Raw genomic sequence first — 13,946 nt, forward strand, 5'->3', positions numbered from 1 at the left:
TCGTCATTCTTCACAGAGGATCAAGAATATATGACTGTGAGTACTCTTATTCTGCATGTTTCGCTTCACATTTGTGTTCGATCGGTTGCTTAAATGTTAGTACCGCAACATCGGTGCTATTTAGCGTTAGCATTAAGCTAGTGGACTGGAATGGGATGACGTAATAGCACGCTAGATCTTTTTTCTTTTTTTCTTTTTTTTTTCTTTTTCTTTTTTTTTAGCTGCCTCGCCTATGTTCCAAAGTGTTGATGTGTGTGCGAGACGTGTCATCATCACACACACACTCCAACGTAGTGAGAGCCTTGAACGCACCCCCAGCAGACCCTTTGGGCTAATTAAAGAAAGGCGCCGTTAGCAGTGAGCGTGCGTCCAAGTGTGTGTGTGCGCGACCTTTAATAATGTGTGCCTTGCTCATTATTGGCCCCCGGGCCAGAGCTCTTTCATTAGCCGCGGCGCGGGGGGGGGGTTGTGATTGGTGGACGGTGTGGAGGTCGTAATTGGGCCGTTCCGCTCCCCCTCCGAGGCTCAAGGTCACGGCGAGACAAACTCTTCGGACAGGTCTGGCTGCTCGGTCGCACTCCTCATGGGGGCCTCTTTGGTTGTGGCGCACGGGGTCCGCCGGGAGGAGGAGGAAGAGCGAAGGGGCTAATTCGCTCTAATCTCTCGGCCCGTTAATGTGCGGCTGATATGTGGATTTCTCCTCATCCTCGGGGGAAGGCCTTTGTGATGGAGGCCATCATTAGGAAGTTTCCTACCCCTCCTCGCCAATTACAAGAACGGAGACGAGATGGGGGGAAACTTTTTGTCCACTTGCACACATCAAAAAAAAAATGAAGAAAATCACTTCACACGTTCCATTTGAAGACGTGCGACGGTGGTCAGCGGCGAGCGCTTCGATTGGGAACGCTTGCTTTGATCCCGGGGAAGTGTCGGCGGAATGTTCAGGGAGAGACTCAGCATGCACACGTTGTCACAAATAGGGACATTTTCAAGTTGTTATCAAATCTGCATGGATTGATGGTTGTGTTTCCATAACTCTCACACTCAGCACACTCCAATTTCATTTTCCTGGTTTATTATAAATAATCATCCCTCATTGTTAAGGATGTAACAATATCCAAACATTACGATACGATATTATTACGATATGAAGGTCACGATAAGACAGTAATCACGATATTGTGGGGACGTTGGCGATACAAAAAAAAGGTCACAATATTGTAAAAACAAATGAGCTCATGCTAAAAAAAACCACAATGTTGTGCTTTTGTACATGACAGCAATGCATATAAACAACCTACAATCTTTAATAACACTTAATATTGAGGCACTTACCTGCTAATGCAAGCACACATTGAGTTCATCTACATATCGACTCGCTTCACAAGAATATTATGTTCCCCTTTATCTGACCATTAGGATGGATTTGAAACATAGAACGGCCAAAACATGCCTTGTGAAAATTAAACTGCACTAAAAAACTAGCCACCAGAGGGTGTTAGAACTGCACACATGAAAATCAACATGACTTTTTTTCTTTTTTTTTAACAGATGTGCTGTTTTTAATATCATGACACAATGATGGTGATATATTGTGGCAGTTTTAATATTGTGGTATCACGATATTGTCGGCATTGTTACATCCTGACTCATTATACCACATTTTACTACATCGGATACTGTATATTGTTTGTCGTTCTTATTTTGCGTATTATTGCTGTTTTGGGGATTTTGCAGTGATTATTTTTCTAAACGGACCTCAGAGCAAGAAGCCAGAACGAAAAAATATGTGATCGTTTATTGTATTATGTATTATATTATATTACAAAGTACCATTGTGAAGTTACCCATATATACCCATACTTTTTCTGTCACCTTATTGATTTGAACTAAAGGAAAATAGGCAAAAATGTTGATTTTTTATTATTTTTTTTTTTCAAAGTAAAATTAATTGTTTTATGGAAGACTACAGAAACCGGAGCATAGTTACTGTTGATAGCTGAAATGCCAAGAATTTGGACAATTTATTAAAAAAAAAAAAAGTAAAAAAAAAAAAAAACTTTTTCGATTAATTTGATCATTGATGATTAATTGTCGATTAATCCTTGCACCTCTACAAAGGACACGCAAGCATATTCTTCGACGGGCCATAATTGATGCCGTCTGTTTTTAACCATTTCCTAGCCAACCCCGTTTTCATTCGCTCAACAGGCCAGGCCTGCCTTTTGAAGGCACACGCATTCAACATCACAGATACTACAGTGTACAATTTAAGCATAATGACTCCACGTGAACAAAAATAATACCTGCACCTCACATGACGACCGTGTTCAATTTGTGCACGGTGACCCAATTTCATCCTTTCTTCCATCTTGCAGGCCTCCGGCGCTGGCGGGCAGTCCGGCCTTCTCGGACATCTCCCTCATCCGCATCTCGCCGCAGCGGAACCCTTCGGTGGGGGCCGAGTCTCCCTTCCACCCCTCGCACCCGTACATCAGCCCCTACGACTACCTGCGCTCCCTGCAGCCCCTCGCCAGCCCCTCCCTCTCCGTGCTTTCGGCCACCAGAGGCCTCAGCCCCGCCGACGGTGAGAACAAATGCGCCATTATTTTTTTTTATTTATTTTTTTTAGACGTTTCTGTGGTTTCAATTGGTCAAAAGTGCGCATGGTTGAGCTAAGAAGGTGGAATGGAATATTGCTGAGAAAGAAACAAACAAACTCATCATCAAGCAAGCGAGGTGGACACAAACAGCCCAGAGGGATGAAAAAGAAAAAAAAAATGGAGTTGAGTAATTGCTCCGATTGATTTGTGAGCTTTGATCGCAACTCACCTGATTGCCGGGATCAGGCTAATTCCTGGTAGGTGAGAGGCAAGCGGATCCGTTTCTATTAGGACCCTGGGGCTCGCTCAGATGCTATCCGGCTGATGAGGGTCATGTGATATGTGGCGGGGGGGACACAGGAGGCTAATCCTTTTGATCTGTGAGTCGTGTCCAAGACCGCCAGGGTCACTTACTGTTGCACCGTAGGGGGAGGGGCGGGGGCGGGGTCAAGTTCACACACTTGCTGGATGGCAAGCTTTGATATTTCTTTTGTTTATAGTTTAAATATATAAAAATAAAGCGGGTAAAAAGTGATGTTTTGGGACGGAGATGTTGAAAAACTTTTTCTGGTGTAACTGAGAATTCACGTGAGAAATTGTATATGAATGTCTCGTTTATATAATGCTAATTAGCTGAGGTCATTATTATACATATTGTTCAGCTCAGTACAGGTAACGTAATCTACATAAACAACCTACAATCATTAATAACGCTTCATATTGAGCCACTTGCTTACCATGAGGTTTCCAAAAACATGCCTAATTAAAATTGAACTTCACTAATCGACTCACCACCAGAGGGTGCTGAAACTTCACAAATGGAATACAACCTCACTTTTTTTTAACAGATGCCCTGCTTTTAATATCATTTTAGTATATTTGGGTTATTGTTACAGCCCTAGTGCCTCGCAGCTGTGAGTTGCATTGGTTTTGTGCGGCACATTTTCGGTTCATTGACGGATCTCCGTTGTTTAGAGATAAAAAACGTTTTGTTCGCGTTCAGGTCCGTGATACACGTCTGCACCTCTTCTTGATGATTATTACTTTTATTTCTCCCTCTATGCTCATGATCTTTATGCTAATGAGGTCTTTAATCCGCGCTCGGGTTAATGAACTCATCAGTGGCTTTGCTGTTGTTAGCATATCAGCATAGTTGGACAGTAAAAAGGCGCGTTTGCGTGCTGATGAATGACTGAACAGCATCTTTAAAAGTGGGTGGGATCCTCCGCTTTCTCATTTAGGAGGACACGAAGTACCACGTTAACACACACTTGGCACACACGCACGATGCCCTCAGGATCGCACTGCGATGGCAACGTTTCTTATTTAGAAAGCCCAGCAAAGCTCTTCTTCTTCTTCGTCTCTTTCTTGGTCTTGTGTGCATGCGTCCTCCTGAATGGGCCACATTACGCGCTCAATGCAAATGCAAAGCTGGGGCGAAACAGCCGAGACAATCCACAAACTCCCCACTTCCACCAGGGATATAATACCCAGATCAAATTAATTTAGCATCTTTTTTTCCCCCCTCCCTTTATAGCGCCATTCAGCATGCGAGATATCTCCTCATCCCGTCTTTTCTGAAGAGCGGCAGAGGGGGGGGTTGAACTTTGTGGTTCTGAACACATTCCACGTTCGCATCCAAAACCGCCGTCTTTTCCGTTCTCTCTTTCAGGGAATATTTGCATAAGGAAAAGCCACCAGCGCCAGATGTTTATTTTTAGGCTACGGTTGAAGGACTTACGGCACGGCGTAAACGACTCGGAAAATGAATGGGAAGGCGTTCACGAAGGCGGGATATTGGTGCGTGCGGCGAAGGTTTAGGCCTTTTGTTTTCCCCACACCGAGCGTTTAAGGGAGCCGGTTGCCTATCTTGCGCACGGCAGATACAAGACGCCAGCTAATTATGTGCCAACGTGCACAATCGAATGCGCTTCATGTCGCTTAACGTCACAGACATATTTATTGCTGTCGCGTCCAACGATCGTCCCAATATTTTGGATTTTATGAGCGTAAACCGGTGAACTGGTTTCCTCGCCGTAACGGTGCTACCAGAAAAAGATTTATGTCACTTATTGAATAAGGAAAACGCTTAACGTTCGTAAAATCTAAAATATTGGGGGTGATCGTTCTAATATTTGCAGAGGATTAAATGGAGATCAACATACATTTTTGGTTTTCTGACCTTAAGTGACGTTAAGCTTTTTATGCTTTCATTAAGCATTTTAAACTGTATATAGACATTTATTTGTCAGAAATAGAAATAAATTGAAAATATAAAATAAAATCCCCGGAATGTTTCTTTGCAATGTTAACTGTTTTTTCTTTTTTTTCTTTTTTTTGTGGTTTGTTTCTGATGATTTTGATTTTATCACGCCTCAGGTCAAAATCACCTAATTACAGCAAACAAACATAATAGAAGAATTACAATGGGTCAATTTGACCCGCAACACCACCTGTCATTAAAAAAAATCAAATTGTATCTGCCGATTACACTTATTATACCCAACAACTACTTGTAACTATGTTTTCATCATTTTATTATTTTTACTTTAATCCTCCTGTTATGTTCCGGGTCAAACTGACGTGTTTTCAAGTTCAAGCAATACAGTTCAGGTTCAACAATACAACGAAAAGTTCATGTCACACATTTGCAGTCAGTCAATAGTTGATCAATGAGTTTATGCCAACACGCTCCGGGTCAAATTGACCCAGGAATATTATTGCTGTTTCTGAGAAACAACCATAACAGATAGGTCAGTTTGACCCATATCATAACAGGAGGGGCCTCGACTGTTTGAAAAAAAGGGCATCACGAAGTGCTTTAATGCGAATGCTTTCCATTTCAATTTGGCAGCCCCCCATGCAGGCCTGACGCCCTCCGAGTACTACCACCAGATGGCGCTACTGGCGGGCCACCGCAGTCCCTACACGGCCGACCTGCTCCCGTCTGTGGCCACCTCGGCTGGGGCGGGGGCGGCCGGCGCCCTGCACATGGAGTACCTGCAGGCCATGGACAGTAAGTGCAAAACGCACACTCCAACATGTGAGGTTCGATTTGGATTGGATCTGGGACAACTTCATAATTAGGCGAACAATTTAGTAAATGAGCAGTCTTATATTTCATAGAAGTAAAGTTGCCTTTCTTGTAAATGTACGTGTTTTATTGTTTCCGATTCTGGTAATCATCAGTCCAATCCGTCATTATCAGTATTTTATGTTGCCTCACAAAAATTCACAAAATTGAGTATTTTTTTTTCTTTCTTTCTTTATTTTTGTAAATCAAAAGTTGCTATAAATGCAAATTTTAAATTTATTTATTTATTTTTGTAAATTTAAAAGTTGCTATGAATGCTAACTTATTTATTTATTTATTTGTTTTTGTAAATCAAAAGTTGCTATAAATGCAAACTTTTTTTTTATTTATTTATTTTTGTAAATTAAAAGTTGCTATCAATGCAAACTTTTTTATTTATTTTTGTAACCCAAAAGTGGCTATGAATGCTAACTTATTTATTTATTTATGTATTTATTTATTTATTTATTTATTTATTTATTTATTTATTTATTTATTTATTTATAACCAAAAGTTGCAATAAATGCTAACTTATTTATTTGCTTATTTATTTTTGTAAATCAAGTCACTATAAATGAAAACGTATTTATTTATTTATTTATTTATTTATTTATTTATTTATTTTTGTAAATCAAAAGTTGCTATAAATGCTAACTTTATTTATTTATTTATTTATGTAAACCAAAGTTGCTATAAATGCAAACTTATTTATTTATTTATTTATTTATTTATTTATTTGTTTTTGTAAATCTAAAGTTGCTATAAATGCTAACTTTATTTATTTATTTATTTTCGGAAATCAAAAGTTGCGATAAATGAAAACGTTATTTATTTATTTATTTATTTATTTTTGTAATTCAAAAGTTGCTATAAATGTATTTATTTATTTATTTATTTATTTTTGTAAATCAAAAGTGACTATGAATGCTGTCGGGCAGAGGTGTGCGTAAAGTGTGTAATGAGTGACAGCAGAAGCAAGTGTACCTGCGTCCGTACACGGCCCCAACAGCTCCACTTCTTGTGACATGATTTAAATGAGCCATTATCATGAGGCGACTTATGCTAATGAGTTATTTTAAAGTGTAAATCGTAACAGGGGGGGCGAGGTCGGAGCGCCTTGGCTCGGCTCGCTTTGATGGGCCTGCCCGCAAACTAATTAAAAGTCGGCAAAGTTTGCGCGGCTATCAGGAAATTAATTGCTATTAAGCGGCAATCGGAACGTCCCGCCATTCATCACGGCAGAGATGCTTTCTTCGTCGTCGTCGACGTTTTTAAGATTAATGGCGTGAAACAAAACAATTAGGGGGCACGTCGAAGCGGCGACGCTTGACGTCAAACTGGCCTGTGATCATCGCCGCTTAATAACTCCAAATAGGAACAGAAATGGAATCCAGCAGGCGGCTTTCCGTGATCATCTTGACGACGGCGACTATGTGAGCGTAATTAGCGGCGGAAAGAAACAATGGGCCCGTTAGCCTCGTCGTGCTTTTGTCTGTGGTCTTACTGCCTAATTAGTGCTAAAATGTCCATATTACGGCACATTATTACTGACTGGATTTATTGCCTAATTTCCCTTTTTCTTAATCATTGCAAGTTAAATGCTTGAACTCCGTTTGGTACCCAATTAGCATAGAAAGTCAACACACAAACAAAAAAGGCATTATTGTATCATTACAAAATATAAATAAGTAATTGTTTAATTGGCGGAATTGTAGGCCTTAATGAAGATGCAAATTTTGCCAGATCTTTGTGAAAAAGGCTTATGTCATTTCTTGATGGAGTTACAATCATGCCAAAACCCCGTAAACATAAACACAAAACCTGATCTATGCACACAAAACGCGTGATCTACATACACAAAACCTGACCTACATACACAAAACCTGAACTGTGTACGCAAAACCTGATCTACGCACACAAAACGTCATTCACAAACGAATGCATTTTGTTGTACACATGCAAAGAAGCATATTTACACACAAATATCTTTTTATTGCAATTTGCAACACATTATGTAATCACGGCAGCAATGTAACAACAAGGCATCCATATGTCATGTGACCAGCAGTTGACCAATCACAGCGTAGTGGTTCTTAAACGAGTTGGCCAAACTCTCTCTCAATACGGTGCTGATTCAACACCCCCTCCTGCTGTAAAGTTTACTGGCTTTGCGCGTGTGGATCTTGGGTTTTTCGGCACGTAGAACTGACTCGGCAGAATATTAGTGCCAAAAATCATGTGACTGTTATCCGTAGTTGTAGAATTAAAACATTTTTTTTTGCACTTGAAAGATATTTTTTGATCACAGAGTTTGTGTGCGTAGATCACATTTTGTGTATGTAGATTACGTTTTTTTTTGTGTTTACGGGGTTTTGGCATGATTCTAACTCCATATTTCTTGATCTAAAAGTGAACTTCTCTAAAGAAGTTTCAAGATGTTTTTGATGGTGCGGGACACTTTCCACCATCACAATGGGGGGCGGACTCGTGGCCTCACGGGACCGATGTTTATTAACGCGCCGCCCAAATGATGAATCGGTCTCACGCCGGGACAGGGACAGAAAGGAGCAGCCCGGCCACCCTCTCGATGCAGAACTGTCCCTCTAATTTCCTCTTGATTTATGGACAGCGGACCCGCTTATGCACCGCGTCATTAATTCTTGTGCAAGTGTTCAGACGGTAAACTGACAAAAGCCTGCAAAATTCACCAGTTGGCGCTAATGTCAACCGTGGCGGGAAGTAAGCAAAGCTTTCCATTGTGGACGATCAAGATTAAGACTTTAACTACGTTTACATGCCGTCAATAAGCTTTTCAAAACCCGAATATTGCCAGTATTTAAAAGGCAGTGTAAATACGCAAAAACCCGATTAAAACCCCATTTCTAACCCGATTATTTGAAATCTTGATCTTCAGGAACGACATGGATATGTGGCGGCCATCTTACGGTGCCACCCGCTAAGCCAGCCTTACTTGAATACATTAATTTCTACACGTAGTTTTCACATTATTTTCTGTCTCTGTGGCAAAAACGCCACAGTAAGTGTATATAAATGCATATAAACACACTCAAAATACACAAGCAGAGGTCAACCAAAATAGCAAAACTGAGACGTAGCACAGAATCTCGTATAATTCACACAAGTATAACATGTTGTTGACATTAGAAAGTAAAAAGTGGAAAAGACGTGTATTTGCGTCATGACATTTACGTTGGGGTTCCCTCGCTATAACACGGTTCAGTTTCACGGCCTCGCTGTATCGCAGATTTTATTTCGTGCAATTTTGCATGCATTTTTTTTTTACAGTATTGTACCTGTTTTGTAAAATTTATAATGTTTTTTTTTTTCAGTTGTTTCATAAAATTTATGGTTTTGAACGTTGAGAATGTTTAAACAAGAGAGAAATGTGAGAAAATATAAATGTAATATTATGTAACGCTAACTATTTCGCTGATTTAATTTATTGCGGGTATGTGTTGGAAACCGGAATTTTTTACTTTAAGCCAAATATTGTAAACATAGTCATTGATATCACATTTGGGGATCCCTTAGAATCACTGTGTATGTTTTTTCGCCACCTTTTTGGGGACCCCAAACAGTCCGATCGACATCAATTTTTTGTCAAAAGTCGCATGTTCGAAATTAGAAAGTCAGCCGTTTTGGTTTGAAGCAGCCATTTTCTGGCAAATTCCAAAGTTCCGAATTTGACAAACTCCAACTAGAAAGAAGTTGTCCAAATGAGACCTAATTGGAGGCTCAATGCTCAGTGACCTTTTTTTGCCAATATTATCTAAAGACTTTCTCCTGTTTTGGAAATGTAAGGTTAGTTGTTGCTTTGCTCCAAACCTTATGTGCAAACCCGCTAGAACGGTGTTGTTACACACGCACGCGAATGCGCACACACACTGATTAACATGTGAATGGAGCGTTCTGTAATCGTTGGATGTGTCAAGCGAAGAAACGGAGCATTTACATTTGGGAGATGGATGGATTGTGGGGGGGTTGATCAAGGCTGCATAAGCCGGTTTTGTTTGCCTTTTATGAAACCACTCCAAATGTTTTTATTTGCGAGTCTTGAGTCACAAAGTCATTGTGTCACGGTGCGGCATCACTTGAGTGCACAAACCCCTCCCACTGTTGTTCGCCTTGTTGTTTGTGACATCGGCGTGTAAAAAGACAACAAAAGTCATGTTTTAATCTCCACCCGTGGCTCTTTGTGCGCAACGCGCGGAGAATGGCGGCCGCCTTTTGCCGCCTTCCATTCAAACCCCCGTTTTTTTGTTTTTTTTGTTTTTTTGATTGCATCTGAATGAGAAGTCAAAATTGGACTGCGAGACGTATGAGCATACACCGCCGGAGCGTCGGGGCCCGACATGAAAGGCTTGTTTTCTTCGGCGTGAAATGCAAGCAGTGCATCAAGTGACAGGCGAGCACGCAGTCACGCCGTCCCTTTTTGTGACGTGATTGACAAAGATGTCAACCGGCAATCTTTTGTACCACTCGGAATGTTTTTTTTACGGACCGGGAATGAACTTTTTTGGTGCTTTCCCCCCGCTGCAGGTTCTCGCTTCCCGAGCCCCAGGCTGCCGTCGCGGCCCAGCAGGAAGCGGCCGCTGCCCATCTCGCCGCTGTCGGAGCACAGCTTCGACCTGCAGACCATGATCCGCAACTCGCCCAACTCGCTGGTCACCATGCTCAACAACTCGCGATCCAGCTCGTCCACCAGCGGATCCTACGGACACCTGTCGGCCGGAGCCATCAGGTAAAATACCAACCAAGGGTCGCTCGTTGTCGTCAGGTAACGTGACAAAAACAGCAACGTTTACATTAAAATGATGGGTGTCAAAATTAGTGCGTTAATTTTGAGTTAATTTAACTCATTCACTCCCAGCCATTTTCACTGAAGCAAACCCCATTTCGTTTCCTGCTGTTTTGCTGGATTTTGACTGATTTTGATTTGATTCATCAGGTAAAAAAAAAAGTATATTTCTATCTGTTTCTGTTTTGCAGCAATTAGCATTATAATATAGATCAGTTTCTTCATCATTATTCACAAATCTGTTTAAAAGTGTGAGAAAAACAGCTTGGTGCAACATGGCACTGGTTGATCTCTTATACGCTGCTGCCACCTGTTGGCCGTTTTTGTAATAATTACCATTGCTTCAACCATTCGGAGGCTGCATCAAAGCCTTCTGTATGCTCGAGCATAAAAAAAACAAAAAAAACAAAAAACCGTATAAATACGTTTTTGGGACACTAGTGATATTTAAAATAGAACGTATTTATATGTCATTGGGACCAAATGAGTTAAAGTTCCATTCCACACTTTTTTTTTTTTTTTTTTTTTTAAACAAGCGATTAATGACCGTCACTGTTTAGGTTTTAATGTGACAAAGGCTTTGATCGTTCACATCATCCATGAAAACGTTCGATTTAATCAGTTTTCATAAGATTTCTTCGTGTTTCATTGTAATTCCATACACCGGCAACCCATTGAAAAGAGATACAATGCTGCCATCTGCTGGCCATAGTTAGTGTCTGTTCTTGATTTCACAACCCATTGACCAGGCAGCGCTGCATTTAGATGTTGCACTGCCCATTGATTAAAAAAATAAATAAATGTCGACGTCATTTCACGTTTATGGCGGCATACATCGTGATTTTACTAATTGTTAAACGTTTTTGGCGGTCAAAGAGTTAATAATAATAATGAATATATTTGTGGAGACTGGGGTCACGTTGTATTTTACAAATCAGTACCACACCTTTTCATTTTAACTTAACGTAATTTTATGAATTATTATGAAATTACTGTATCAATGGCGGGCGGCACGGTAGTCGAGTGGTTAGCACGTCCGCTTCCCAGTTCTGAGGTCTCCGGTTCGAGTCCAGGCTCGGACCTTCCTGGGTGGAGTTTGCATGTTCTCCCCGTGCCCGCGTGGGTCTTCTCCGGGTACTCCGGTCTCCTCCCACATTCCAAAGACATGCATGGCAGGTTAATTGGGCGCTCTGAATTGTCCCTAGGTGTGCATGTGAGCGTGGATGGTTGTTCGTCTCTGTGTGCCCTGCGATTGGTTGGCAACCAGTCCAGGGTGTCCCCTGCCGACTGCCCAGAGCCAGCTGAGATAGGCGCCAGCAGCCCCCGTGACCCTTGTGAGGAATAAGCGGTCAAGAAAATGGATGGATGGATGGATGTATCAATGGCTAAAAGATGCAGCCATATTTCTATTAGTTTAGCATGTTTTCCACTTTTATGTTCACAAGACTATGAGCACTTAGAAAAAAGTATTTTATTGTACATTTTATTGTACATTTAGAACAGATCATTTGCAATTAAGCGTGAAGTCATGCGATTAATTACGATTAAAAATTTGAATCACCTGATATGAAAATACATCATACAGATAGTAGACAGTCTGCTGTCTTGGACGTAGCCTTACAAACTGGCTTCTTTTACCGATTTAGTTCCGCAACCATTTGAGCCCCACCCCTCTGAATTGATCCTCTTTCATGTTTGCGCCGTCCTGGGCAGGTTAGCTTGACATGGCAACACATGTCGACTATTGCATAAACTTTCCCCTTTATTGCATCACAGCAGAGTCGGAAGTGCACAAGGGCTCGCTCACGGACACTTTTTTCCCAAAACGGAAACAAAAGATTCACTTGCGCGGTCCGTATAAATAAACCAAGGGTGTCGATTGTTTGTCGCGGCGACCATTCGTCTGCCCATCTTATTACCGGCGTGGAGGGAGAAATCGATGGGCCCAGACGCATTTGGGGGCCCGCCGGCTTGTCATATCAGTCACGACGAGCGCGCCGCCTCGGCCTATTTGGGTTCCTGTCAACGGGGACGGGCGGTCCGAGCTCCACCGCGTGATTGATCAGGTTCCCGGCGCGGGTCGCTGATCAATGGCCGCGGGTGGGGCCATGGATCTTTTTCCCCTCGCCGCTCGCTTCCTTTTCTTTGGCCTGCTGGCGTGACTGACACCAGCCGCCAGGGAGGCGGCAGGACCGACCGGCTTGGTGGCGCCGACCGGCCGGGAGATGCTCGCCCACACGTTGTGCAAATTGGAAATAATACCTTCACGTGTCGAATTTTCTTTTCACGGCGCTCTTGACGATTGAAAATAGAAATATAGACTCGATTCGTGTTTTAGTCCAATTTCAGTCACGCTTGTTTGTTTTTAACCTCGTCCCATTTTTATTTAGTCCATTTTTAGTCGACTATGGGGGATATTCACTAAGAATGCGCTGCGTTCGGTAATAGCGCGAAATATTGCACCACAACTGCACCCGCAGTCTGCGCCAAGTTACCCACCTATTCCCTAAGGATATTGCTCTCATCATATACCGGCGCAAACACGCCCACAAAACTGACAGCTTAGAGCAAATTTGCACCTGATTTAGCACACATGGCAATGGATTTGCACCAAGAACATGGTTGTTATAGTAACAGTTGCGAGAAAGATGACATTATCAGAAAGCGAGGTTGGACCGAGAGTAAGCGTTTATAGCGCCATTAAACTGTGCAGAGCAGAGAGGATGACGTCATTCATTCATAAAGTACAAATTATTTGTGCGATCATTTATTAAAAATATATTTTCAGATGTTGGCGTGGGCGTACAGTATGCATCTGAGACATAAAAATGATCGTAAAATGCCTCCCCGCCATTGCCGATCAGCCCGAGTTACGTTATGTGTCCTAAACCAACATAGAAAAATGTCCCCCTCCCTATCTCTCTCTCCCTATCTCTCTCTCTCTCTCCTCTCTGCGTGATCAGCCAGAGAGGGACACGCACCATGCATGCACTGCTGTCATGATCCCGTGATCGAGGTTGCGGCAGGTTAAGACATGCTTTCCATAAACGTTATTTGCGTCACGCAAACTCGTGTAGCTGTTTGCGCTGGCGTTAGTGAATTAGACGCTGTATTTCAATGAGTCTCATTTGCATTGGGGTGGGCATATTTTGCGACAAATGTATGCAAATTTCTGAATTTACATACGTGCAAATAACACCGGCGCACCGTGGCGCAATCTGGTTGGCAGAGCACTTAGTGACGGATTTCCCCATCTACGCGTGTTTAGTGAATTAGGCGCTCCCGGATTGCTCCATTTTTACCGGTTAGCGCCCTGCAAAGGCGACGCAAACCTTTAGTGAATAGGCCCCTATATCTTTATTTTAGTCCAAGAAAACAATTTTATTTGACTAGTTTTAGTCATCAAACACTGTCAACGTTTTAGTCTAGTTTTAGTCAGGACAACCATTTT

The 13,946-nt window shown here is 41.9% G+C and overlaps 1 protein-coding gene across 2 annotated transcripts in view; it reads left to right on the forward strand.

Moving 5' to 3' along the window:
- Positions 1 to 13,946, forward strand: part of gli3 (GLI family zinc finger 3) — a 121,261-nt gene that overhangs the window by 85,606 nt on the left and 21,709 nt on the right. For both annotated transcript variants that reach the window (XM_077509205.1, XM_077509204.1), the window contains 3 exons: positions 2,379 to 2,587; positions 5,458 to 5,619; positions 10,237 to 10,438. In XM_077509205.1, coding sequence (XP_077365331.1) covers positions 2,379 to 2,587; positions 5,458 to 5,619; positions 10,237 to 10,438 — 573 coding nt within the window. The remainder of the gene's footprint in view (positions 1 to 2,378; positions 2,588 to 5,457; positions 5,620 to 10,236; positions 10,439 to 13,946) is intronic.

The sequence above is a fragment of the Festucalex cinctus genome, chromosome 20, assembly GCF_051991245.1.
Source record: "Festucalex cinctus isolate MCC-2025b chromosome 20, RoL_Fcin_1.0, whole genome shotgun sequence".
Taxonomy (NCBI): Eukaryota; Metazoa; Chordata; class Actinopteri; order Syngnathiformes; family Syngnathidae; genus Festucalex; species Festucalex cinctus.